We start from the raw sequence: 27,881 nt of genomic DNA, 5'->3' as shown, positions 1-27,881 counted from the left end.
CTCTGTCCCTCATGAAAGTTGACTCCATTACCCAATTAGCAGCTACACGGAAATGACATTGAGGAAGTTTTATCTTCTTGAAATTTACACTTTTCCTTACGCTTTTATTCACTTACCTGACTGTTTTAATATCTGTGGACATCCGAAGTAATTCCTTCTCTATTCAATGTTTCCCTATTTAGCTCTGAATATTTATAGTCTGTCATATGTCCCCCACTGGCCACAGAAGAGTAGCATCTCTACCTCTTGCTCTTCTGCTTGAGAACTCTGGCTTTCAGCCCCATCTCTGTGGCATAGTCAGTGACTATCAAAGAAAATACACTTGTGAGGCATAGGTTTGGTGCCAAGTGGTTACATGCAGAGTGGAGGGAGTTAGCAGGCTGTGAATTGGTGGTGATGTTTCCAGATGTACTGAGCAAAAAGCCATTCATTTTTCTGTCCAGCCTCTGAGCAAACCAGAGAAGGATTGTTTTGCTCTAGAAGAAATTTTGCTACATTACTTAAATGCCCAGAAGAACACAACTAACAGCACAGCACATCAGTGTGAGGCTTGTGCAATCAACAGGCAAGAGTGGAGCTTGTATCTCCTTACATCCACCTGTGAAAATGGGTCTTGTTTCTGTATATGTAATAGTTAATAGTTGTTCTGTATATGTAATAGTTCTGTATATGTTTAATAGTTAAACATTTTCCATAATTTATGATTTTAAGTGTTGTGTATTTGGGAAAGCAGGCATCCAGGAAGGCATGTACCCCTTGCTGTTGATGTGTCCGTGATGTACTGAGAGGTGGACAAAGCAGGAGCCATACCCCTGCAGAGGGTAGCTGATGTTCAGACAGTGTCTGATCACAGGGGAAGGTTGCCGGATCAGCGGCTCTCGGTGCTGCCTTTCGGGCCGTTCCGGCGCAGCTCTGCGCTCCGCTTCTCCGGGCGGCCACACGGTGTCGCCGGCGCCGCGGGCGCGGCTCGGCCCGGCAGCTCCGGGGCAGCTCCGGGGCAGCTCCGGGGCGGCTCCGGGGCAGCTCCGGCCCGGCTCCGGCCCGGCTCCGGCCAGCTCCGCGCCTGGCTGGCTCTGTTCCTCACGCGTCTTTACCTTGGGGCAGTGTTCCTCGGTGACCGAGTATTGTTTAGGGACGGAACAAACCTCACTCGCCCGTCTTATCTGGAGCCAAAAGGCCGAGAGATTGATCTGCACACTGATGTCCGACATAGCAGCTTTTTTCCAGGCAGGAGCAGAGATGACAGCTTTGTTGCAGATACAGGCATTCTGTCACAATGGTATTATTTTACTCTTCTCTCTGGTGGCACTACCATTCACATAACAGGCAATTATAAGGTTTTTGTTTCGTTATTTTTTTCCTCTGTTAAATATAAAAAACTGTAGTTGCCCTTCTCTGATGGTAGGAAGTATTTGGCTTGCAATTCAGTGTGAGCCTGTTGCTCCCTGTTTAAGTACATTAAGTGCTTTGAATTTTTTTTCCATCATGACAGTGATTCACTGGCATACCCTTAGCTTTTCATCCTTGCTCAATACTGCACTTTCTGTTCCATGGATGAAATACTCCTTCAGTGCTCAAGCCCTACCTGGGTTGTCTTTCACCTTTGCTGAGTGCTGAGTACTGACACAGTGCAACTCCCAGTGATTCCATTTCTTCTTTCCTTGTTCTCTTTTTATTTGGATAGCTGGAGAAACTTTTGCTATTTGTTTTAATATCATTTTCAGTGTTTAACTCAGCTTGACTTCTGGCAGTTTTCAGTTTATCTCAGCATATTTTGAGCTCTCTGCTGATCCATCTTTTGCTTTTTCTTTCAGTATGTTCATTCCTAATAATCTCCTTAGGGTATTTATTAATCCAGTGGGGTCTGGATTCCCTCCCTGCATTCCTCTTTGGACACAGACTGCTAACAATTTTGACAGAAAGAAGTATTGTACATTCAGTTCTTTGAGCTGACTTCTGTAACACTTCGCATCAGTTTTACATAATGTCCTGTACTGGAATCAGGAATGTTTATTATATATGTGTTTGTTCTTCTATTGCTTAACTTTTAAACTTTCTTATTAGAGTCTTAATACTAAAATTAAGGCATTTCAGTTGTCTTACAACAACTACACAGTTTCATCACTGTGTTACATCATTTATTTGTAGTAACACCACTTTGCCAGTTTTCTCCATTTTTTTCACTTCGGTGTATATACTCTGGCGGATTTACTTTATCCACTGTTGTATCTTCATTTTTGCTTTTTTTTTTTCCAAGAGAAGTTTTATAGAAAGGGGAAAAAAAAAGTTTTTACTTTTTTTTTAAGTGGTAGGGTATCAAACCATCTTTTTTAAGAAACAAAACCATAACCAGAACTCATATAGCACATTCAGAAGTGATGATCTAAATCCCTTTAATCCCAATTTCATGTTATGATTTAACACCAATCTGGAAGGCAGAGATTTCACAATCTCTCAAATCTCAAACTTTGCATCATGTAGGTGCATGAGGCTTCCATAATGTAAGCCCCACAACTCCCTCCACATGGTGCCCTGGCATGCTGATGTTCTAGATATTGTTACACATGTTCATGTGCATGAAATATGGAGAAAAGATGAGCCTAGGTCAGTTATATTTCATCTCATTGATAGAATATTTGCATTGATCTTGTAATTGCTGTTTCTGGATGTTTTCTTGGATTCCCTGTTTTAGTAGGCTGTGAAAGATTTAGCTATATATTATTTCTTTTACAGGATTTCCGTATTCTAAGTCTGCTTCTCTACCTGGCTATGGAAAGAATGGCTTACATCAGGTAGGTACACATTTAAATACATTCTTCAGGAAATAAGATCTCATAAATAGACAACTCAGTAACTAGTTGAGAATCTGCACAGTAATAACACTTCAAAGGTGTTTTGGCTGCCAGCCCTGTCTGACAGATTCATTCCCTAGGTGGGTTACAGTTTGTCTCTCTGCAAGAGTAAGACTGACTGAGGCTTCTTTTAATTGTGTGCATTGTGAACATTGGGAATCTTGATTCTCCTCCCAAAACAAAGATCTAAAATGTACAGGCTGCACATATTAATCATAGGATAGCTTGAATTAATGATAGAGACAGGCCTGTAATTAGGCAAGTAATGATCTTAGAGCAAAGGTGGAACAGCCCACATCCATTGCTTTCCTTGAACCATCTGTTTTGTTTTTTCTAGTGTAAATGTGTGCATGTGTGTGGTGTGTGAATTCACACACAGCCATTGTACTTTTAAAGCAGGGAGGGATCAATGAAGATTGAATGACAAGCAGCAATCTAGAAAGAAAATTGTCTAACAAAATTATGATCAGAACAGACAAGGAGTTATTTTTTTAATCCTTTTTTGCAATTTTTATTAGTCTTTAATAAAAAGGAAGCTTTGACAATGTGGCCTCACTCTCTCTGGCATCTAGCATTATGAATTCTCAGTTCATGGCTTATACTATTAGGTGAAAATACACTATGGTTTATAGTAATGAGCAATACATAGATGCATGTGCACCTACCTTTTGAAGAATTGATTTTTGTCCAAATTGCATGGAGAGGACCTTGTTCAAATTCCCTTCTTTCTCCAAAGGAAGATGTGAAACCTGCAAAAGCACATGAGGAGGATTAAACCTCCCCAGACAAGAGTCAAACTGAGAGTCATTTGGAAGGAGCTACAAGATGGAAATTATCAAGGAGTAGCTAAATGGATTTTTCCATTTAGCTGCTGAAATGTCCATCCCTTTGAGTTAATATTACAGGACTAATTATGTCTGTGTTGCTTCAATCCCTGATTTCTTGAATTCTTCTCTGAAGAAAGGAATGACACTGAAATTTTGTTGAATAATATTTAGGAATTTAAAAGGGTCTGTATAAAACTAATCCCACCTATGAGTCAAGAGGGGTTGTTCTGACTGTTCAGAATAGGTGTTGCCAGTAACCTGAAGTGAGCAAGACACTGACTTGTGCCCAGCCACTGCAATGGTGAGGCACTAAAGCCATCCCAAGGCTTCCCGAGGCCAAAGCACTCAGGATGCCTTGCAATGTGATGGGAAAGCAGCAGATGGCAGCATCTGTCCCATATAAAGAATCCCAAACCTGTATGAGAGTTGAAAAGGTTGCTCATGGTCAAATCCTTGAGGCCAAAATTCCTCTCAGAATGGATCTCCTCTGTTTGGATTGTAGGTTCATACCAGCTTTTGTGGTTTGTTATTTTTAATCAGCCATCCTAGTGCTGCATAAATAAAACCCCAAAAGCAAACAACGGGGAGCCTTGCAGGTTATTGTGGGCATAGCTGTGCACACCCATTGATACCCTAGCAGGCAAAAATGAGACTTGGGAAAAAAAAATCCCATAATACTGCTTTTCTGATTTCCTGTACTGTTTTTCATCGCAGCATTTGTCAGCAAAGGAAGAAGACAGTGGTTCAAACAAAGCACATATATGGTACATGTAGAGTTCTCCCTGGTCAGTGGCATCAGCAGTGTGAAGCAGAAGGCAGAAGGAGAAAAGTTGCAGTGCAGCAGAAGTGATTTGTGATGATGGCAGTAACACATCAGCATCACACAGAAAAGTGACAGTTTCAGTGTTACCTTGCTTACTTGAGCAATTAGGTCAAATTTGAATGAGACTTACTTCTCTTTCTCTCACGCAAGGATCTGTATTTTGGTTCTATGTCTTTCTTTTTTCTCTCAACAATGTTTAGAGTGGGGTTTTTGTGCATTTTACTGCTACATTGTTTCTTTCTTTCTCTGTCAGCCTGAAACTATGGGCCAATATGAAACGGACCAGGATGCAAGCTGGGGGATGAAAGGTACATTTTTTTTTTTTTGCAATATCATTTCCACTCCCCTTGTGTTTTCACCCTTTCAGGATTTTAATTAACACATTGCCATACAGGTTACTATTCCGAGCTCTTCCTGTAGTTCACATAATAATGACGAGCCAGAGACACAGCTCAGTGTCCTGTTTATCACAGAGAATCTTCTTTTTACCTACCCCAACCTAAAGGCCTGACAGAAGTCTTGCATCATAAGGTAGTGCAACCAGGCTGAGTCAATAGCAGGATCCTAGATATGTGGCAACAGCCTTGTGGTGTTGGTCTTGTATCAAAGACAGGAGGAAATTTAAGATAATCATTCCTTCAAGTCTAGTTGGAAAAGGTCTATTGTGCTTCTTTGTCGTGCTACAGCGTGGTTAAAAAGTGCAGAGTTCAAAATGCAGAATTTATTTGCAGTGTTTTCTTTTATTGCAGTTTTAAGTGGACTGTGCACTTAATGTGGAACTTGGGTTGGAATTTTCAAAGGAGCTGAAAATTTTTATTTCCAAGACACTTTAATGCATTTTTAAAATCTTACTCTAGTGCTTCACTTCATGACTCTGTGTTGATAAAAGTCTTTGTCTCTATGTTTGAATAGGTTAAAGGACAGGTTTTGAAAAGCAGACTCAATCTCTGATTTAATTTCAGACCATAAAGAGGTCTGTGAAAACCTTTTGGCTATCCTGGTCGCATTTAATCACCATTGTGAATAGATAACATTGTGTAGTTATATCATATATAGTCATACACTGACCTAACTAGAATTCCTTTGTGCTAGTGTAGATCCAGGAGTCATTGTTACCACATCCCCAAATCATCTTTTCTTCCCTATTGTTATTCCCACTGCAGTCAGCCCAAGTGCAGGGTGTTGGCATCTTGTAATATCATATTATTTCAGTGGTTTTCATCTATGTTTCCAAACTGACATGCCTTTAATAATCCATATATTTTAACTATTTTCAGTAAAGAACAATAAGGGCAGGAGTTTTGGATGACAGACTGACTTAACTCTGCACATAAGCCTCCTGTAAAAAGAGATACCCAATTTTGCCAGACATACTCACCGTGTAACCCAATGGCATCGGGAGATGGATTTTCTGTAATAAGCCTTTGATTTCCAGGACAATTGCTTTGGTAATAGACAGTGTTATAGGCATTCAGGGCATGGGGGTCAAATTCTTACTATGCATGCAGTTATCCAACAGCTACTGAGAAGAGACAAATGTAGTAGCAGAGCACATTTGTGATGTACCTAAATGTTCATTGTGGTGACACCAAAAGACGGCTATAAATTCTAAACTGTGAACCTGTTCTCATTCTTTTGCAGAATACAAGGTAAGAAGGGCTTTTCCAACACTGGAAGAACAATCAGAGTCAGCACTTCCTAGCAAGGTTACATGGGTTCCTTTCTTTTATTTCATTTTATTAATTTTTGTCCCAGTGAAATATTTGTCAAATCAGGATGCAAGTATGTACCATTTTTTAGTAAGTTCCCTGTACCACCATTTCCATGCCTCAGAACTGGACTCAGCTGGAGTTCATATGCTCTTGTCTTTTTAACAGATTTATCCTTATGAAACACTTATTGTAACAAACCGAGTTCGTGTGAAATTGCCTAAGGATGTGGACAGGACCAGGCTGGAGGTAGGAATGATATTTGCTTGACAGTTCTGCAAGCACTTCTTCTGTTTTGCTTACTATCCTGGATATCCCTGCACCTCAGTAATAGCAGCAAAGAAGACAGAAGAGAAGAGAAGAATATCATTATGTCTTGTATTTTTTTTCAAAACAGTCAGTATGTAGGCAGTTTAACTAAAAAATTGCCAAAAACCTGGCAAATGTCTGACCAAATGGTGTTTTACAAAGATACTGATGAAACCCATCAGTTTTAGATGATTTTACAGGGTATTGGAAGTTCAGGTGGGGAATGGGAAAACATGGAGTTTGTTTTGGTTTGAATTCATATTAAAAACATCCTCACAGAATAACCTAAATATTACAAAAAGGCTCAATTTATCCTGAAAACACATGCACCTCTATTTGGTTCATTGTCTTATTCAGCCTCTCCTTTGGCTGTGTGATCTGTGGTCACTCTACTACAGCTTTGCTGTACCATCCACATTCACTTAAGGTAGAGAAATGCAGATATAATCTATCATAACAGAGAGCTGAGTTTCCAAAGATCAAATCCTGAAGTTGATGTTCAAGCAAAATTCCCAAGGTTGATTTTTTTGACTGCTCAATGACAGGACTGAATAAAGACGCACCTTAATTAATCTTTCAGTGAGCTACTATTAAGAAGAAGAGATAGCTCAATAAAAAAAATATGTGATGGCATATTTTGGACTTTTAGAGAGATTTATATTTTAATAAATTTACTGTATTTTGAACTTGATAATATGACAAGAAAAGAAGAAGGAAAAATTACTTTTAAAACAAGAAAAGAAGAAAAACTTTGAAGGAGCAGAAAGTTCTTCATTAAAGATCAGTTTTTAAAAACCATTATTTTACCAAATTTGCATACATGTACTATGCTTTGAAGTTGGAATTATGCTCTTGAATACTTGAATGTCCTTGTCACTTGATTTCCCAACTAGTGTTTATTTGATTGTAAGGAAAAGAGAGCCTCAGTAATGTGCTGTTTTAAGTGTGGTTTATAGCAAGGCATGATAGCAATACTGAAAAGCATGATGAGTCTGGAAAAAGGAGCAGGGAGTTGGAGGGATGCTCCTCTGGACATACCCTGTAAAGGATTCTTTCATATATATACGTACACACATGTGTGTATGTGTGTGTTAAATAACAGAGTCTTTGTTTAAACACAGCAGACTGGTCTGCATAGCAAATGCAGCTCTACATTGCTTTGTTAAGACAACATATAGTTTGCTTTGGATGGATCATGCCTACCCTGGCTGCCATTATCTGTAACTCATACACCATCCTCAGCTGGGATTGCTGTTTGTTTAACTTTGGAGCTGTTCAGTCTGCCTCACACCAGGTGCAGCACAGGGCCTGTTGGCTCAAGGAGCTCAACCACTTCAAAGATCTCACAGAGGTTTTTGCAAAAAAGAACAATAAACAAGATCTGCTTCAAACCTGCACCAGAAAAGCAGTGAGGGGACCAGGCCAATCCTGCTGATTGCTGCACTATGCTAAACACATGTGTCTGCAGGAAGGACTCCTTTGTAGAATGTCTTACATTTAATTTAATAGGGATTGGTAGTTCTTTAAACAATTAAATTAGCAGAGTTTTAATAGCACTGTAACTACCGTAAGAGCAGAGGCAGTTGCTCATCTACACATTGAAACCATATGCAGAGTTGAGTGACAGGCACAAACCATTGCCTTCCCTGTCAGCCTCTTCCCCTCTTTCCTGACCCTTTCTTTTATATTACAGAATTCCTGGAAATAAGTAGCTTTGCATAGAAAAGCAGCTTACTATTATTTTCCTTTTGTGGCAGAAGTAGAAGATAGCAACTTAATTATTGACTTGGTGTGCTCAGCAGATTTCAGGCTTGGGCAGGACCCAGGACTCAGGAAGCCCAGGACTATGTGTGTTTTTAGGTTTGCACAGAAGCAGACCAGGCTTAGAAATGTGGATACAGACTACTGTCTGTTAGTGGAGGGCCCACTTCACAGTATCTTCAAGCTTTTGAGGACAGCACTGGGAATACTGAAAGCATGTACTAAGGTTATATTTCACCTTTTCTTGAGGTCCATTTCACACTTGCTAGATGGTATGATTCAGTGCTTGGGATCTCTTAAGAGGCAAGTGCTCTTTCCAATCCAAATTGGTTTCCAGCTGATGTTCTGTTTTCATCCTGCACATCCAATGTCACTTGTGAAAGGGCTGGATTTCACCTACAGAAATGGTAGCAGTGCTAAGTCCATGTATTATCCAAGCTGTAGGGTGATATATCTAGGAAAATCTCCTAAGAAAAAAATCCATTTGCTAATACACCAGTTTTATTCTGATTATTTGTGTGGGCTGAAGCCTCACCTTGCTGTTGCTGCTGCAAATCAGAGCAAGTTCCTGGGTGTGATGGTTGTGGCCAAGGGTACAGGTGGCGTCTGTGAAAGGAGACCTGGAGCTTCTGTGCTTCATATCAGCTGCCAAACCTTAAAACAGTCTTACTGTGTCTGGTATCAACAGAATATCTCTCTCACATGTGATGTTTCTGATTTCCTGGTCCACTTAGAAGCAGTAAGGTTGACTAAGTTTGCATGAAGTAGATTTATTTAAGAGCCATCTCACAATTTTACTTGAAGCAGCCTCCTCTTTGTGAAACAGTTTGTTGTGAACTTTGAATGATCCATCACAGATGTCATGGAAGGGGCATTACTGTTTGTCTGTGATTCACTCTTCCAAGCAAAGTCTCCTACATTGAGTGTTCCTATCACGAGAAGTGAGCTCAAGTCAATGATGTTAGCTCCTGGGGTCAAATTAAGGGAGGCTACAACGAAATCTTGGCTAATGTTCAAGGAGCACAGGAGGGTGGGGGTTTAATGGGTGGTAGTGTTTTCCTAACTTCACTCCCATTGTAAGTATTTTTTAGATTACACTGTTGTGCAAGAAATTTATTTTAAGGATTATAAAACATATTTTCCTGTAAAAATACGTATTTTTCTAAGCCCAAGAGGTATCTAGAGATTAGGATGGCTCAACTGGTAATAAATGCATTCAAATAATAGTCATTCTTTCCTCAAAAGTACGTGTAACTAAGCATAGAAACACTCAGCATGTTTTTGTTTGCTTGTCTTATCTCAGCAGCGAGACAGAAGTACCCAGTTCCTTGTGCTCTTCCAAGATGTTTATGCCAACAGTGAACTACTAATACATGCAGCACCAAGAACTGGTTATAATGAGCAACCTGCTGATTTTTAAATATGTTACTGGCACTTTGGTTTTTGAATAAATAGCCTGGATCTCACTTTTGTATAAACTGATTAGAAATGCAGGGAATTTACAGTAGATAAGGATTTGGCCAAGGAATTTTTTTAAGAGTTTCTCTCTACCACAGTGCTGTTTATTGTAACGTTAGATGAACGGAGCAGCATTCCCATGAGCTATTCTAACAGGAAATGGTGAAGAACAAGTTCATTCACATAACATTGCAGAACAACCAAGCAGTAAAACAGGGGTGGATTATATAACCTGGGTGGAAAAGAGGAATTGCACCCTCACCATGTCTGCAGATGACATGAACTTGAGGGAACTGCAGCTGATGCTTAGGTGAGCAGAGCCTCTGTTCAGAGGGACCTGGCCAGGCTGCAGGAATGGCTGACAGACACTTCATGGAATTCAGTGAAGATAAATCCACATTCTTGCACTTGCGACCAAGTAACACTGTTCATCAGGACAAGATGGGGGGAACAGCTCTGAGGAAAAGTACCTGATGATGCTGTTGGAGAACAAGCTGAAAATGAATCAGCAGCTCACCTTTGTAGTAAAGGGGTTATAGGGCAGAACATACCCTTCCCAGAGGGTGGTGCTGGAAAGCCAAGAGGCAACAGTCACAAGTTGCAGGGAAGGAAATTACAAGTGGCTATAAGGGGAATGTTCCTCACTGGAGGAGTAGTGCAGTGAACAGGTTGCCCAAGAGGCTGTGGAATCTTTACCCCTGAAGGCAGAACACAGCTGGAAAAGGCCTTGAGGAACATGGACTGTTCTGTCTTTATAGTCTTCATGGTCTTTAAAGTTGGCCCTGCTTTGAAGACCTCTGTAAGTCTCTAATTTGCCTAGATTGGTATATTCTGTGAAGATATAGAGTGTAATTACAAAATGGCATTATTTGGTGGGTTTGCTGCAATAGCATTTGAAAAAATAGACAATTTGGTCTATCTTGGAACTTTTTATCTTTTTTTTTTTTTTTTTTTAATGCAATAGTTAAAATATAAGTGTTCTGAACCAAACTCCCCCATTTTGGACAACTTAAGTCCTGAGTTTTCAGGACTAAGACATCACCTTTGGATGGTATACATTGGCACATTCCTTACCTGATGCTTCTTAAAGGAAGTTGGGCTTACAGACACTTTCAAATATTTTGCAACCTTTTTTAAGTACTTGAATACCTTTATCATTTGTGCCTTGTGCTCCTAAAAGCATGCATAGGGTACTTTTATCTTAAGTTGGATATTGTTTGCCTGTTCTTCAGTCACATCAGTGTGGTTCAGTGCACACATTGCACATTCATATTGGTAGTTCATGCCCAACTGCATAGATTTATATTTTTTTTTCCTTCTGCAGTTGCTTTTATCACAGAGTATAAGATTTCTTTTGTGGTTACAGGCTGGTAGTTTTGAAAGCCAACACAGTTAGGATCTTCCATTTGGAAACTATGTTTTAGTGTTTTCATTTAATTTCCTTATCTTAATGTATCTTAGTTTTTTTAGCTGTTTCTTTTGAATGTCAAGGCTTAAAAGCATTATCCATTCATGCCTATCAAATGCAGTAGAAAGTAAATTATTCCACTTTTTGTTTGAGCCTGTTCATTCTTTGTTTAACTGAGACAATTGCTAAGGAAAAAGTACTCTGGAATGTCAAGAGGCAAACTTTCATTTGCCACCTTGTTCTCCTGTAAACAGAAATGAAAGCTTTAAACATGGGTGTGGTCTTACTTGAACAGAGCGCTCACTTTAAGTCAAACACGCTTTTCCTCCTGGAACTGCTTGTCTGGATTTGCTTTAGGGATAACATTTTTTCCACTAGTTTTCATTCAACAATCATTCTCGGTTCCAGCCATTTGAGCTTCAAACATTTTAGGACTTGTTTCCAGTAACTGAGGCTGAATTTTTAAGAGCCCAAGCTCCTGGATGTCATTCATACAGGTAGCATTGTGTGTCCCACCTCCTCTGGAGCTCAGATGGGGAAAACGAGAGCAAAATTGGAATGCTGTGTGTTTTACAGTTTGCAGTTTGGGGCTGGGTTTGAAGTTATAGGATGACTTCACAATAAAGGTCATAACCTGGGGTGAAAAAGTGTGGGGCACTGACTTCAGTAGAACTATTTCACAGTGTTTAACTTGAAAAAGACATGTGTGGTGTTTCTCATTCTAGGCATGTGCTTGTGTTGTATTCAGTGATGCATGTTTATATCAGATTTCAAAGCCTTTTACAAAACGAGCCATTATAAAATGAAAATACGCATTAGAATTGATGTGATATGATGTGAAAGGTAATTTCTTTGTGAGTGGAAGCACTGTAGGAGTGAACAGAGATTAGATGTGGAACATTTATATTACAAGTACACTAAAGTCCAAACTAAGGGAAGCTGGAAAATCTACTTTAAGAATAAGGTATTTTATGTCTAAAACAAATGAAATTTTGGAAACTCATTGTCTTCTTTATATTTTCATAATTTATTATGGATTCCAAGTTTGGTTTTTTATTTATGAATTATTTTCTTAATTATACAGAATTTTTTATCAGCCATCAGCTGGAGGCAATGACTTATGTCCATGTCAGTAATGAAAAAGCTCATTTGACTGACACGATGGTGGCATTGATTATCATCAGAGATATTCTGTGTGTATGCTATTTAAATAATATGTTCTTATACCTGAGAGAAATACTTACATCCTCCCAGCTTTTTGTATCTTTATGGATGACTCAGCTGGGAAAAATACTGGCTGTATAGTGCTCCTACAGAAGCTTTTCTGTGTGCCTTGTGCTATTTCCCAGGAGGTTTGATTGGCAGTGCCCTGCAGTGGCAGTGCTGAGTGGAATGCAGCTTCTCCATGAGACTTCATGGTACCCAGAAACACTGAACGAGATAAAGCCCCAGATGCAGGAGCCTTGTAGAGGTGCTTGGGGTGATATGAGCATGGGGAAGGGTCTCAGAATCCTTTCCTTGCTGCTTCTATTACTGCTTTCCCTGGGAACTTTTCTGGGGACTTTCAGCAGAGCCGCCCTAGTGATCTTTTGATACCTTTTAAAGTTCATTAGGTGGCAATTCATGCCATTTCTTAACTTTCCCTCCCCAATCACATAATTACTTAATAGTTTCAAATATTTATTGAGCATGAAGCTTAATTAGGCTGTAGATGAGCATAACATTCAATACTCCCTTGGGAATGTGGCACATGGCTAATTACAGCTTTGCAATTAGCCATGCAGCAGGCTTAGAAGAAACCTCTGAAAAGCCTGCTGAGCCCCAGCAGTGCAACAGAAAGAGGGGTGAAGAGTGCAAACCTTGTGAAAGCAAAATGAGGATTCAAAAGTCAACAGAAAAAAAAAAATCCAGCAAATTTTGATTGGCCATCTGAGAGTTTTATTTGGGCTAACCTTGAGAGGCATGAGAGAATGGAGTGGAAGGGCAGCGAAGAAGAGAAAAACTGGAGAGGGGAAGAAGTTATTATTTTCTAAGTGTTGAAATACTTCTACAATCCTGAATCTTACTATAGGAAAAGATTGTATCTCAGCAGCAAAGCTTGTGCACCAACTTGAAGAGCTCAGGCTTGGTTATTTACATGAATGCTCACTTACCTGTGAATAAACCTTTCTCAATAAATCCCTGTTTATTTTGAGTATTTCTCATACTGAAATCTCTGGAGAAGATCCTGTAGCTTTTATTTCTGGATTACGTGAATCGGAAGTTGGAAGTGTTGCAAGGATTTTGAATAAAAATGAATTGAAGTAGACAGCTACTTAAAATTACACTCCATAAAACAGAGTGCACAGTAGTGCCTCAGAGAAACTGGCTGAGTCACTACAGATTCAAGCAAAGGCAGTGTAGTGCTCAACTGTCATTTCCCATGAATACAGCAAAACAAAGAGCAAAAGAGAAACAAACCTGAGGTTTTAAATTCCTCTAGGAATTAGGACCTTGAGTTCTCTAGTCTTCAACTCATCACCTGCTGCCATCCACTGAGTTCTTTCATTGGTTCAATATTGACTCATGAGGAAGTAAGATATCCTTGGAGCTTCCTCCATCAGCAGGTTTGCTCATGAGGATTCACAACCAATTACTGACACAGAACAGAGATGCTTGTGAAGCACCTCCTGGTCACCATGTACTGCAGGATGGCTGCAGGTGAGCTGCAATTTTATCTTCCTGTGACTTATTCATACTAATGCCACGTTCCTAAGTGCTGGTTTTGGCTGGGGTAATTTTCTTCACAGTGGCAGATGTGGGGCTGTGTTATGGATTTGTCCTGAACACAGGGTTGATAATAGAGAGATGTTTTTGTTATTGCTGAGCAGGGCTTACACAGAGCCAAGGTCTTCTCTGCTATTCATACTCCACTCTGTCAGGGAAGTTGGAGGTGAATGGGAGGTTGAGAGGAGACACAGCCAGGACAGGTGACCCAAACTGGCAAATGGGATATTCCAGATCATGTGACATCATGCTCAGTATGTAAAGTGGGGGGTGGAAGGAAGGGGGAACATTTGGAGGTTTTGTCTTCCTAAGTAACTGCTATGCACGATTGGCCCTGCTCTCTTGGAGATGCATGAGCACCTGCCTGCCTGTGGGAAGCAGTGAATTAATTCCTTGTTTGTTTTGCTTGTGTGTGTGGCTTTTTCTTTCCCTATTGTCTTTAATTCAACACATGAGTTTTCCAGCTTTCACCCTTCCAATTCTTTCCTTGATCCCACTAGTGGGGGAGTGAGTGAATGGCTGTGTGTGTTGCCAGCTGCAGTGAAACCATGACACTATGTGTTGGTTTTGAGCATCTCTGAATTTCATTGAGAGCTAAATTATTCTTGGGGAAAAGAAATCTCATTGAATTAAACAGAGATTATAACTCTATTTAGAATTATTACTGGCTTTTTAGCACACCACAGAAATAGAGACAAGCCTCATTAATTTATAGCGAAAAGCACCACTTCCTTCTGAGATAACACTGTGGAGCAAGTATTTGAATGTGCAATTAATTACTTTTGTTCTGAGAGAGTAAAAAATGAGGTCACGTCTGTACCACTCATTTTCATGTTTGTGTTTCATAGAGGATGAGGATTTTCTGTTCTAGTGGTTTCAATGCAGTGGAGAGGTTTAGCTCAGCCCTTGCTTAGTTCTGTATATCATAATAAAAGCCTCAGATTAATACAATTTTATCAAAACAACATGATGCCATAGTCCTTTCTACTGGAGCAGTATCTCACTTAACTATACCACAAATGCTGATATTCTGATGCTGTGAGGTCCAGTATAGCAGTCATTGTAGTGAAGAATCATCTTTAAATTGCTTACCTTATCTTTTAGCAAGGATTTCAGGTAGCATCATGTTAACATGATTATGTAGCTTCCAAAATGACCTCACTTACATACAGTGAGTTCAGAGTGTGGGCAGAGCAGGACCTTGGAAGGTCCTCTCTACTCTCCTCAGTGTCTGCAATGTGCCCAACCTTGCTGTTGATGCACAGCAGAGAAGGAGTTTGAGTTAAGCTGCCTGAATATGGCCAAACTGTCACAAAGGGAATTAGGAATCATTTACTAGCACACTGTAAAACACCCAGACTTCCTATGTAAACAAGGCCAACTCTAGTAAAAAAAAAAAAAAAAAAAAAAAAAAAAGGAATGAATGTTGCTTTTACTAGTAAGTTTGGCCACTCCTTCCTTTAATAGGCCAGTGATGCATTATTAACATAGCTGGATATTTTAAGCTGATCCATTACTGAAAAAAAGAAAAAGGAAATTATCTTCTTGGTCTTGTAAAGCATAGCTTCACCCATATTCTCTCATACCTCAAGATGAATATCTTTCATATTTCCTGCTCATAGTTTTCAATTTCCCTTCTTTTGTTTGACGAATGAGAGAAGGTAACGCTTCAGTTAAGGCAAATTAATATTCCAATAGCTGAGAAGAAAGATGAATCAGTCCAGAATTTCTTACTCATACATTTTTTCTTCCTTTAGGTTTGGGAAGAGCTCTAGGTTTTAAAGCTTTAAGGAAAGCTGTTAGGAAAGACCCAACAATGAGTGCAGGCAAAATTTAGCATCACATAGAAAAGTGTGACCATAAACTTCTCACACTGGTGTATTCCCCTGGTGTTTAGACCCTTCAAATACTTGTAGATACTACCATATTTTACCTTAGTCATCATTTGGCTGAGCTTAGACATACTCAGGCCTTTTAGTGTTTCCTCGTAAATCAAACTGCAACCCATGGTTACTTTCATTGCTTTTATCTGAAGCTTTGCCAATTTGATGATATCATTCTGGGACCAAGGTTTTATTCCAAATTTGAAGACAGAACTTAAGTCATTGCTGCTTCTAGGGTCAGTCCCAAATCTAGAGCCCATGGTGCTTAAGAAGGGTATGGTGAAAGCTTCTAAGATGCAGGGACAGCAGCTGAAAATAGGGGGACACTGGGGACAAACTGGCATTCTCAGAGAGTTCACACCAGAGGGAAAATGTTCTCTTCTACCAGAATTATTTTTGCATGTGGATAAAGCATTGATGGAGTAAGAAGCTGCTAATATGGAAGTCAGTTTGTTAGTCCTTGAGATGAGGGCATATGTGGAAAAAAATTAAAAGCAAAGAAACTCTCAAATTGAATGGATGTGGAAATAAGTGAGCTTATGCTTTCTCCATCTCAGTCACTTTGTCCCTGGGCTGGAAACTGTCACCTGCTTTTGGACCAGGCAGCACCCAATGAGACCTTCTGGGAGGAGGAAAAAAATGTTGCTGTTATAAAACAAAACTTAGTTATAAAAGACAGAAAATGAGTGTATGCAAAGAATGAAGGAGGTGTCATCTGGGCACAGGCAGAGGAGCACAGTGCACAGCTAATTCATTCTGGCTTGGAGAGCTGTGTGTGGATCGAAGGCTCACTAAGCCTGAGGGCAAAACAAAAGGATAATTGGCAAAGTACAACATTGGAGAGGGAAGGGGGAATTGCACAGCTAGTACTGAGATGGGTAGCAAGCTTCATTAGGAGGGGAAGATGTAGCAAATGTTTGGCACTCTAGAGGAATGGGGTGATTTAGGGCTCCTTGAGTTTTCCTCCACTGACCTCTCAGATCTAATGAGACCACAGCAGTTTCTCGTAATACATGGTGTAAATTACCTCAGGAAAAGAAAAATGGTGAAAACATAGTGCTTTTAAAGTTTTATGTAATTTTCTATGCTTTGGATGATTGGCAAGGTAGCTTTACCTGCAAGGGTATATAGGCTTTCTCTTTTTCTGAGTAAGAACTACAGTTTGCCACTGCTTTCTTCTGCATGAGGAGATGTCTCAAGTGTTATCCACAACCTAGGAAGTAACATAAAATAAAATATTACACACTTTGCTCATCCAGACTTCTTTTTCAATCCTACAGCCTACAGATATGTTCCTTGCTTTGGGGAGTTGCTAAAGTTAAACGTACTTGCATTTGTCCACTGGATTACCAGGAAAATATTCTAAAAAAAACAATGCAGAGAGAAGTTACTTTTTCTTTCTGAGCCCAATAGAATTAAATTCTGCCAGTGAGAGATTGTTTCTAAAATACATTGTCAGATGTTGCTCATTTTCATGTGAAAAATTATCTTCTTTGCTAAATATGCATGGAGTGTTTGTTCCATGCTATGAGCAGCTCTTATGGTGGGTTGTTGTCATTTGTCACATGAAAAGTGAAGGCTCAGTTCCAAGACTTTAGTCACTATTGTTCTGAATATGTGGAATCTCAAGGGAAAAAAACAAGTCCTGTTTAAAAAAAAACCAAGTCTGTCCTTTCTTAAGAAACAAGAACCCATGATAACCATTCAAAGTAATTACATATAATGACTTTTTACAAACAATTTCTTTAGTTTTCTTGAGTAAATTACATTAGAAAGATGAAGTCTTTGTTAATAAATGGCAAGTGAAAATTTACTTCCAAATTCATTCACATATTTACCTTTTCTACCTTTTCTGTGTGGATGCTAATAATTGCTAGGAAATTGTTATCCTACCTCCTTCCAATTCTTTATGATGGATTTCTTCCCTTTTTCTCCATCTCTTTTTAATTTTTTTTTTTAATATTAAAGCATGACAACATTGAAAAGAAGCATATTTCTTGACATTTAAAAACCTCCTACTTTATCCAGCCTGAACTTCTGACTAGAGTCTCTCCCCATGGATAAGCACATTTTGGATTTCAGAATTTAGCAGTATGCTCTCTCCTTTGTTACAAGGTTGCTATTAGTGGACCAGTGTGGTGTCCAGTGCTTTCATTAAACATCAAGGCAAAACAAATCAAAGTCTAAAATTACATTGTTATCAATCTCTTTAAAGTCCTGGAATAACTTGAATTTGTCTCAGTGTGCTCTGTCATCAGGCACCCTGGATAAACATACTTTTTCCCAAAAACCATGGTTTCTGTTCAGTTAGAACTATATTGAAAAGATTACTTTTTTTCAAAAGTCACTACTGCCATCAATAATTTCATTTCCCAGCTACTCTGAGCTCATTTGGTTTCGATGCAGTCTTTTCCAGAAACAATCTTGGAATTTAAATGCAAACCCTAATGCATTATTTTGTGGTGTGTTTTAAAACTTAGGGCAGAAATATTCCTGTGCACAGACAAGCTTAATGATATCTTTTGTATTTTCATTTTCAAGAGGCATTTGTCCCCTGAAGAGTTCCAGGAAGTCTTCAAAATGAGTATTGAGGAATTTGATCGTCTGGCACTTTGGAAGCGGAATGACCTGAAGAAAAAGGCCCTGCTTTTCTAAACCCTCCCGGATAAAATATGTGCTTAATCAAAACAAAAATAGTCTTGCCAGAACTATCACATGCACTTGCTGTTGAACCATTGTCCAGCTTCATTGTGTTAGTATGTGTCGGGGAAACAAGACAGATTAGATGGTAATGTGTTGGGATACAGAGAATTTGCTAATCTTGCATTTCCAGCTGGTTTTGTCAGTAACTCCTGGTCCTACCCAGTTTACAATGTGCAAAAAATCTAGCTTTAAATTTATTGTTGCTTGCATTTGTTGCTTGATGCAAATGGAGACTCTGAAAGGAAGAGAAAAAAGTGTAGCTGTACACAGGAAATGCATCCAACATTTTGTTCCATTCAGTTTTATAATGCAATTTTTACAAAATCAAGTAAGTAATTTTCCAGCAGGGGATCAGATGCTATTAAAAATGTGGTAAAAGCCAAAGAAAAGCATATCCGCAAGCAATTATTGCAATTGTTTCTCTGTGGTACTTTTTAAGAATGAAAGCAGAAATATGGAAGCACCTTAATTCTACTTCTTATATTTAAACACAGTGTACTCTTTAAAAGATCATATTTGTCTAGAAGGTAACTATCTATCTTTAATTACAACACCAGAGTTTTATTTTATTAAGAATATATTGTGACATAAAACGGTTATAATTACTAAAATGTATACAGACCTACTAAGATTTAGTTCCATTCATCAGGAAAACTGAAGCCTTATACAAAACTGGTTGAAGAGTGTATTGTGCCAGTTGACTGTGTTTTCCTACTAGCTTGGGGTGTTTGAAAAATGTTTTTTTTACATTTCATGCTGATAAAATACCATGTAATCTTAAATTACTATGTAGATAGATCTATCTATCTATAAAAGAATTATTTTCATTTATATATGTCCTAAGTGAAGGCATTCTTACTTTCTCAACTTTCCAGCTTTACACAGTAAGCCATGAGAACTGTGATGGCATTTGGTAGATGTGGAAATGGAACAGTTCAGCATAAAATGTAACAAAAAAAGCTTGGTGTGCTCTATCAGTAATACAGACAATTAGAATCAAATCCATAAAACCCTCATGCATTACTATTTGCATGTTTCTGTACAAGTCAATTTGAAAAAAAAACAAACTATGTGATACTGGTGCAGTACCTTGAAACTATCTTAAATAACAAGCAAAGATAACAAAATCTAAGCATTTGATATAAGTGTTAGACCTTAATATCTCTTCCAGCTGAAAGACTGTATTAGATTTAATAGTTTCATTTGGTCAGAGGTATGGTTGCTGACAAAGAATGTTTTAAAGTGAGTTGCTAGTTTTTTTGTGATACTAAATGAGCGTTACAAAAAGTACATTTTTCAGCCATGTGTCAGTATTCTGCATTTTTACTGCCTTGGATGTTTGTACTCACCTCCTACTTCACTTTGTCTCTTCGCATTTCCTTACGGTAACTGGTTAATATATGCACTACAACACACTATTTCAACTGACCCAGCATTGGAAAAATCATAGCATTGAACATGCCTTCTTCCAACTAACTTTCAAAGTCCATGCTGTTGGAAATATTTTCTCATTACCTAAATGTTTTGTCTGATGATACAAATGTTTAAAAAATTCATTAAAACAAAGACATAACTGAATGACTTTGCTAATGTGTGTATAATTTTTTAGATCATATTGCTGCTCTGGATAGGGTCTTCTCATTATATTAATGTAAATAATATCTAATTTGCATTAAATTTGCTCACTGAGGAGAGCGTTGAGTGTACCTCTGAATGTCAAGTTACTGTAAAGTTAGTCTTGATTTAAACAATCTGTCAAGCAATGTCAGCAAGCAGAAGTTGCTTCACTGGTGATATACAAAACCACCAGCCTGTGTAGAGAACCATTAGCCAGTTTCAAATGAGAGCTCCCAATCACATGTAGACCACATCCATGATGCTCTTCAATCTCAGAGTAGCTTGTTGCACTATTTTGTGAAAACTGGCAGCCCACTGAAATGAGCCAATCCAAAATGTGACCAGCAGGGTCCATTGCAACTAAGAAAAATTAAATCCAGAAGAATAATTGATTGGAGAACATTATGAGGAAGTTTGATGTTGGCGATGACCACTCTTCTCATCCACACATTCCTGGGACATCAGACTGATAATAGGCATCTTCTCAGTGATTAAGAAAGTCTCAGGTTGATCAAAGAAATCCATGTATCAGTGCAGATCAGGTTCAGTATGGATTTTCATAAATCATTTGAAAATTTCTTAATCACAACAGCTTTTGTACTGGTGTAAGATTCAACCTGTGCTGTAAGGGAAAAGTGCATTACTGAGCACCACAGGCAATCAACAGCTCTGTGCTGCTCTACTGTTTTATGCACCAGCAGATGTGTGGCTGATGACAAGTGAGGATGCTGAGCTCATGTGATCTGTTTGACTCATTTGCACTGTTTTGAGACAGTTCATCTCAAGCCTTAAAAGTGGCTCTTGAAGGTCCTTGTCCTACCTGAGCTAAATTAGGTACAACTTTTGTTTTACATACCCCCATCTAGACTTTTTAGCTCATGAGCATGCCCAACTCTATTAGGAATTGTATCCCTTCCTGTTTCTATATTTGCAGACAAATTCCTTTATCATTCTATGCTTCCTTTTATGGTCAGTGAAGAGAAAAAAAGCTCTTCATTCTCATCCTAATGTTCAAAATGCAAAATGAATTGCCCCTATCATATTCCTGTCCACTGAATATAAAGAATGGCAATCCCTCTGCAGAAGTACACATTGCAGGCTACCTAATCTTGGATGAAATTAATTCTATGCCTACAGTCTATTGGGGGACATAAGCCAGTTTTTACCAATTGGTAGAATACCAATCTTAAAACCACTTGCAGTTCCTAGACCATGTTACCAAATCACTCTCAAGCATTCAGGAAAGTACTTTGAATTGCACAGATCTCACAAAACTCCCTAACACAGTAATTTTTTGTGCTTATTATACTATTCACTAAACAGGCATGCATTCAATGCCAAACACGCAAAAATGTTTTAGAAGACAGTCAGTTTATCAACATACATTCCTACTACCAGCCAAAACCAAAATGGAATTTTGGCTTCCATACACAAAACCTTTGCTGACTTTAGATGAACAAGTACTCTTGTGTGTCCTTTCATTTCCATGAGAGTTTGAACTGGTCTGTGGATGTCTGTTCCATGCAAAGGGGGCACAGCTCGGTAAGCTGTTCATGTTTTCACATGACACATGCCAGTGTGTCACTCTATATTTAAAGCATCTACTGTCGTATGGTGCAGTGACCTATTCAGTTATGCTTTCTAGCCTAACTAAATCATCATTTACAGTATGATATTGTGTGCTGGATTTGGCACCAGCTAAATATACCAGTGTAAAAGGACCATAAAGTGAGTAGCACTGTAATTTACTTCACTGCTAAGTTGTCTCTACATCACCTAAACTCCATAAACCATGGTATACCAAAGAATGCATGATTCCTGTTTCTAAAATCTGTCATGTTTTCCCCATTTAAAATTTGCAAACTGGAATTTCAGGCATGTTGTTTTCTTTCAGGAACTTTGGGTGTCTAATTAAATGTGGATAGACTGATATGTGGGTAGTAAATATTCAGGTTCCATATGCTAATCTTATGTAGTATTATGAAATGGAAAAGGCATTCAGAGTAATGAGATAAGACTTTGCCAGAATGTTCCATCTGATAGTGTGGTCTGGTGTTGGCAGTAAAAAACTGAGTCTCAACAAATCATAGGCTGTTTTTCAGATAATGCTCTTTAGAGTTATTAAGTTAAGTATTCTATAGTCTTGTTTTCAAGGACATGCTGCCTTTCAGCATTTTCATAAGTATGGATATGGCTATACAGCTCAAAAGAGAAGTTTCTCTCTTGGAGAAACTTACTTTGATATGTATACAAGAAGCAGGGGAATTCTGTCAGAGATTTCATTTTCATTCTTGGATCTGAGCTGTATGTCTCAGCTGCTCATGTCAGCCCTATGTATGACCTAATTCTCACCTCATGTATTTTAAAGAAGACATGTCTCAAACTCAGCAATGAAAGAGACAGCATTTCATCATCACAGTCTTTGAGACAAAGGAATATGTGGGGTTTTGTGGTTGCTGAAGGAATATCTGACCAACAGTTCCAGCTAGGAAACCAGGCATGCAAGGTTACCATTATAGCTGTCTGAGAAGGCTGGACATTTTTGTCTGACCTTCTGCTATTTCTTTTCCTCATGGTTCAGGCAAGAACTCTGAAACCTGTAATTGCAGAAACAAGAAAATACATAGTTGTGAGACAGTACCTGGAATCTAATAACCCTCTGAGACAAGGCTAATTTTACATGGGCAAAAAAAGATATGGTTCAGACGAAGAGAGATACCTGGTTTTACATTCCACATTTTGATTTTGAGAAGCCATCTATTTCACATTTCCCAAGCATGACCAAGGCAGACCAATTATTTTACTAACCTTTTCACATATCTGCAGGAAAATGCTGTTCTGTTATTTGCAGATGAGCTGGATGAGATCCCAGGCACTTCTGTCTGGCACTCAACTCTGGTGCATAAGCTTCAGAGTGTCCTTATATTCATAGTCTCCTGCCCCTTTGATTTGTGTGTGAGAAAAAGGAGAGGATCATTTTATAAACTTCCTAAGACCTCAACTGACCTTTGACCAATGGGATTACTTGATAGGTCACAGTTGTGGCTACCATTTTCATATATCTTGAGTACCTCAAAAAAAAAAAAAAAGGCTGTTATTAATATCAGAATGACAGATGTGACTCTCTTGCACATGTAAATTTATACTGGAAGCTTGCATCCTTTTGTTACATCCAAGCTGCCTCTGAGGTATGGCTAAATCCTTAAAGGCTCATAGGAGGTGCTGGCTCAGGCTTTTTGAGTCTCTGTATCCCTTCTCACTTTTTCTAGTCTTTGAAAAGCTATGTTAGAAAATGTGGTACTCAGTAAAAGTACATGGCCATGAAAAGCAAGATCTCAGTAGTTTAACTCACAGGTGAAACACCCACAGCAAATTGCAGTTTGTTGTGTTATTGCAGCAGGCTGTTACTCCCTCCTCACAACAACCATCTCCATGAGTTACAGCTCAGAGAAGTTACTTCTAAATGCTGCTACTTTTCATGATTTCGGACATTTTTTTTATTCCCCTTAGTGTTTGACATCTGTGCCCACAGGTGCATGTGAGCAGGTAGGTTCCATGTTTGTAATGCTTGGACAGACATCTGCAGCACCCGGGCTGTTGGGACCAGCCAGTCCTTCCCTGCCAGCCTGGACAAGCAGCAGCTCCAGAGGGATCAGGAGGAAACCAAAACCAGGCAAAAGCATCGTGTCCCACACGGGTAAATGTATCACAGTTTGGACATTAGTATCCCAGCTATTACATATTTGCCTTTTGTTACCAGTCTGGATAGCGTTAATTTCTGTTTTGAATCTGGTTACATTTGTGTCATGGATGATTTGTTTTTGATCTGTCTTTTTCCATTTGCTATGATACATTCTTTTATTATGTCCTCTACCTTGTCTCTCCACTAATAAATGCAATGTTTTTTATTTCTTTGAAATTAAAACATTTCTTTGCCCTTGATAGTTCTTCTGCAAATTTCTCTCAGCCCATTGTACCTTGTGTTCTAGAATGGTCTGACAGAATAAAGGCTTCCTATTTGCCATGTTATGACAAGCACTATAACTTTTTTTTTTTTGGGGGGGGGGGGGGTGGGGGGAGGTAAGGAAGAAGAAAACTGAGAATGTCTTTGACTTTTTTTGTTACTAATCTACATTATGCTGATGCCTTGCTTGACCTAACCTCACTCTTGCAAATTGCTGGGTTTTTTTTTTTTCATTCAAGTGGACATGATTCTGAGCTCTGACATGAGTCATTATTATTTCTACTACTATACATTTTTTTTATATTAACTGATAATTAAGAAAGCACCATGACTGATAACAAATTAAACACCTGAGGTTGTTAATGGTCTGTCTGAACTTCCTTTCAGTTCTCTGACCTGGAATAATTCATTTGAGGAACAGGGTTAAAACTGTTCATGCCACTTGACAATTCTGCTAGTCAGACTTTAAAAAAAATTCTCTCAAGTTACGGATGTGGAGCAGAAACACTTTGAGCACCCAATTTTTTCCCAATTTTATACTAGACATTTTTCATCTGAAAATTAGTTTTTGATGGGTGGAAGTGCCATGAGGATTGTATGAGTTGCTGTATAAGGATCAAATTCTTCAAATTGCATTTTTTTGTCTTAATCCCTTTTTTGAGTATGATAACTGATTATTTTTATAGTGTGATAAAAATAATGTAATAATCAAAGACTATTGAAATAATTTACTCCATTTTAAATGGCACAGGAGACAACATAAATACAGAATAGAAGTTAAAATTTATCTTTCAATAAGGTCCCACTTTTGGCCGTGTTGCTTGAATTCAAAGAAAGCAGGGGCAAGGAGGCAAGAATTAGAGGAAATCTTCCCCTCCTGTATTCAACTTTAATATAAAACTTAAATTTATAAGAAGTAAAATTACAAGAATTGGAATTTTTTTTTTCAAGTTAGTAATACCCAGAGGCAGAGCTACTTTTCAGTGATTCTGAGGGTTTAATATGCATTTAATAAAGGGATGTTAGCATAGTATTTTGAAAATGTCAGTAACTAAATGCTAATCCCACTGAAATCACTGGCATTCGTACCTGCACCAGAGCGCAAAGGTCAGGTTATACAGAATTTCTTCCAAAACTGAAATCACAAGGAAGGATTGTTTGCCTATGTTTAGTTCAAACAGAAGAATATAAGTGGAAAGTAACTATTTTTACCTGCACATTAACGTTCTGTAAAATGTATATTATCCTTTTTTATATATTCCTTCCTTTGCCCTGATTCAAAGTCAATAACCTAATTTAAGGTATTTACATCTCTGTGAATTTGCTTGCAGATAGTTTTGTTACACACATGACCTACCTGTGTGGAGAGTAAGGAGAGGCCTGTGCATTGTAGAAAAGCAGCATAATCCCTGCTCTTGGAAGTTTCTATGATGCACACTTTTTCAAATTTGCTTTTTGCACAAAGGTGAATGGCATTTCTGCTATATAAATCCTTTTGGCACATACATGTACTCAGCACTAAATGATTCCTTAAACAAATTTTTCAAGTGTATCTAAAATATAATTACTTTTTCCCCCAGTGGACCTGGAAATTATGTGGGACCCAAGAAGAAATAACTCATTATACTCTTTTAAAAAAAATTAAAAATATGCCATTAGGTTCTTAATAACAATAGATTCTGCTGTAACAGGATCACAGTATATTATAAGAAAGGGAAGAAGACCCTATATTTATCAAGAGTTATGTTTGTAAAATACATTTATTCCTAGTCTGTAAATGCCTTGAGTGTCTGAGACAACTTCAAAAACAGTCTTGTTTTCCTTACAGAAAAATTACGGTTTCAAAGTAACAGAAGAAGATTTCTGTTCTAAAAAGGTGTAACTTGCCTCCTGCTTTTGAAATCCTGCCATCAATATGTTTTACTGAAGAGAGTGGCAATTGCTGCAATGTCACTCCATCTCTTGACAGCCCAGATTGCACAGTATTTTTGCCTGCTTTTCTCTCTTCCCTGACACCATCCATTCCCCCCGGGCAATACAATATGAGGCAGGAGGTGGGACACATCAGGAGACAGCTGATGCTTGCTCCAGGGAGCCTGACGTCCCCTGCCTGACACACCAGTGTCACAGGGCAGTGTGGGGTCTCACATGAAGTCAACATTTTGCCAGTTGTAGGCTTTTTTTGTCTTCTCCAGCCCCCATTCCAAAGAAAAGAAAAAAAGAAAACAAAAAAAAAAAACAAAAAACAATCCAAAGAGGCAAATTATCAGACAATCTGTCTGATACCAAATATTAAGAACATACAGGCTTTTCCCTACAGCTATGATTTCACTTTAAGGTATTGGAAAAAGGTTCAGGCACCTTGAAAGGACTTACTGAACTGTATTGAGCAGACTTTCAGGGAATACCAGTCATGATCTGGAGCATCCAGTAGGTTTTCTTACACTTGCTTTCTCAATAGGATGTTGCTGAGTTTTTGGGGTCTCTTACACTAGTGAGTTGTCAAGTTATGGACTCAGTCCAAGGCAGATCTGAAGTGGAATTGAGTGTATCTTTAAAAACCGACCCATACTTCTAAATGCCTAAAGTACTGTTTTCCTGCCTTTTTGCATTACTTAAGTGAGCCAAATCCAAATTGCTTGGAATACCTTACAAGACATAAATCACAACAAATGGTTGGAGATTTTTTTTCTCATGCCTGTGTTTCTCAGATTTCATCCAATGTTGATTTTCCAAGGGAAAAAAAAAACCCTTAAAATACACATAAATAACTCTTTTAAGCACATCCTAAAGATAATAAATATGGTCTGTCATTGTCATGACTTCTCTATTTCAACACACTACAGATTATCTGATGGGTAAAGTCCCAGTCTTGTAAACAACTCTATTTGGATTCCTTAATGCTGGGACTACTTGATTATTTTATTTTTCTTTGCTCTGATTATTTTCTTTTCTTTTGTGATAACCAGTGCTCAGAAGATTACAGGAAGATTGGGGATCCCTATGACTAAGCTTCACCAAGTCCTGCCTAAAGCTTGTGAAGATTATTTCTACAGTAATGAAGTTCCCCTTGATAGAATAGAACTTCATAATGAACTATTGATAATAAAGACAGTTTTGAACACTGCATGAATACTTGGTCTTAAAGTTAAAAAGTGCTTTTTCAAGCTGGAGGACATGTATTTCAAATAGAGACATTTACACAGATTTGCTTTCTGCTGCTTTGTGTTAAAAGATGATTAGTTTAAAAAGTTTATTGGGTGCAAAGTATGACGTACAGTTACTGTGGACCTCAGATTTCCTATTAATGATGTGACTTCAGTTTCCCTGCAAGCAATTCCTTAGGAATCACTTGATTTATTTTGATGATATTGTGTTCTAGGTGAATTATATGCTGCTCTTTTTAATTCTATAAAATAGAATTTGTATTTAAGTAGTGTCATTAAAGATTCATGGGGAAGAAATTCAATGAATCACTAAGTTGTATTTTGCAGCTGAAGTAGCTTATAGAATGTATATGTACAAACTAAAATGTGGGGGAGTAATGACATTTTGAAGTGCAGCATTGTGAAAACTAAAAATTCAAATAAGAAAAAAGTCCTTTTGAGCCCTTCAGCCCAAGAGTTTGTCCATGAGGAACAGCTTGTGCTGTCTGATGATTGTCTTTATGATAGATGGCCCATTATTTAGTCCCTTTGGAGTTACCACCACAAGACACAAAGTCTTAACCACTCTCTCCAACAGCCTAAGGACAAACCCTTAAGTTATCTCACTTTCATATCTGACAGAGGGCACAAAGCG

The 27,881-nt window shown here is 38.4% G+C and overlaps 1 protein-coding gene across 7 annotated transcripts in view; it reads left to right on the top strand.

Moving 5' to 3' along the window:
* Window positions 1-20,077, top strand: part of ABLIM2 (actin binding LIM protein family member 2) — a 127,763-nt gene extending 107,686 nt beyond the window's left edge. For all 7 annotated transcript variants that reach the window (XM_053975986.1, XM_053975990.1, XM_053975989.1 and 4 more), the window contains 5 exons: window positions 2,734-2,792; window positions 4,756-4,810; window positions 6,144-6,208; window positions 6,380-6,460; window positions 18,338-20,077. In XM_053975986.1, coding sequence (XP_053831961.1) covers window positions 2,734-2,792; window positions 4,756-4,810; window positions 6,144-6,208; window positions 6,380-6,460; window positions 18,338-18,451 — 374 coding nt within the window. In that variant the 3' untranslated portion in view covers window positions 18,452-20,077. The remainder of the gene's footprint in view (window positions 1-2,733; window positions 2,793-4,755; window positions 4,811-6,143; window positions 6,209-6,379; window positions 6,461-18,337) is intronic.
* Window positions 20,078-27,881: the final 7,804 nt, after the last annotated feature.

The sequence above is a fragment of the Vidua macroura genome, chromosome 4, assembly GCF_024509145.1.
Source record: "Vidua macroura isolate BioBank_ID:100142 chromosome 4, ASM2450914v1, whole genome shotgun sequence".
Classification (NCBI taxonomy): domain Eukaryota; kingdom Metazoa; phylum Chordata; class Aves; order Passeriformes; family Viduidae; genus Vidua; species Vidua macroura.
Note: the sequence above shows the minus strand (reverse complement) of the source record. Positions and strands in the feature narration are given on the sequence as shown.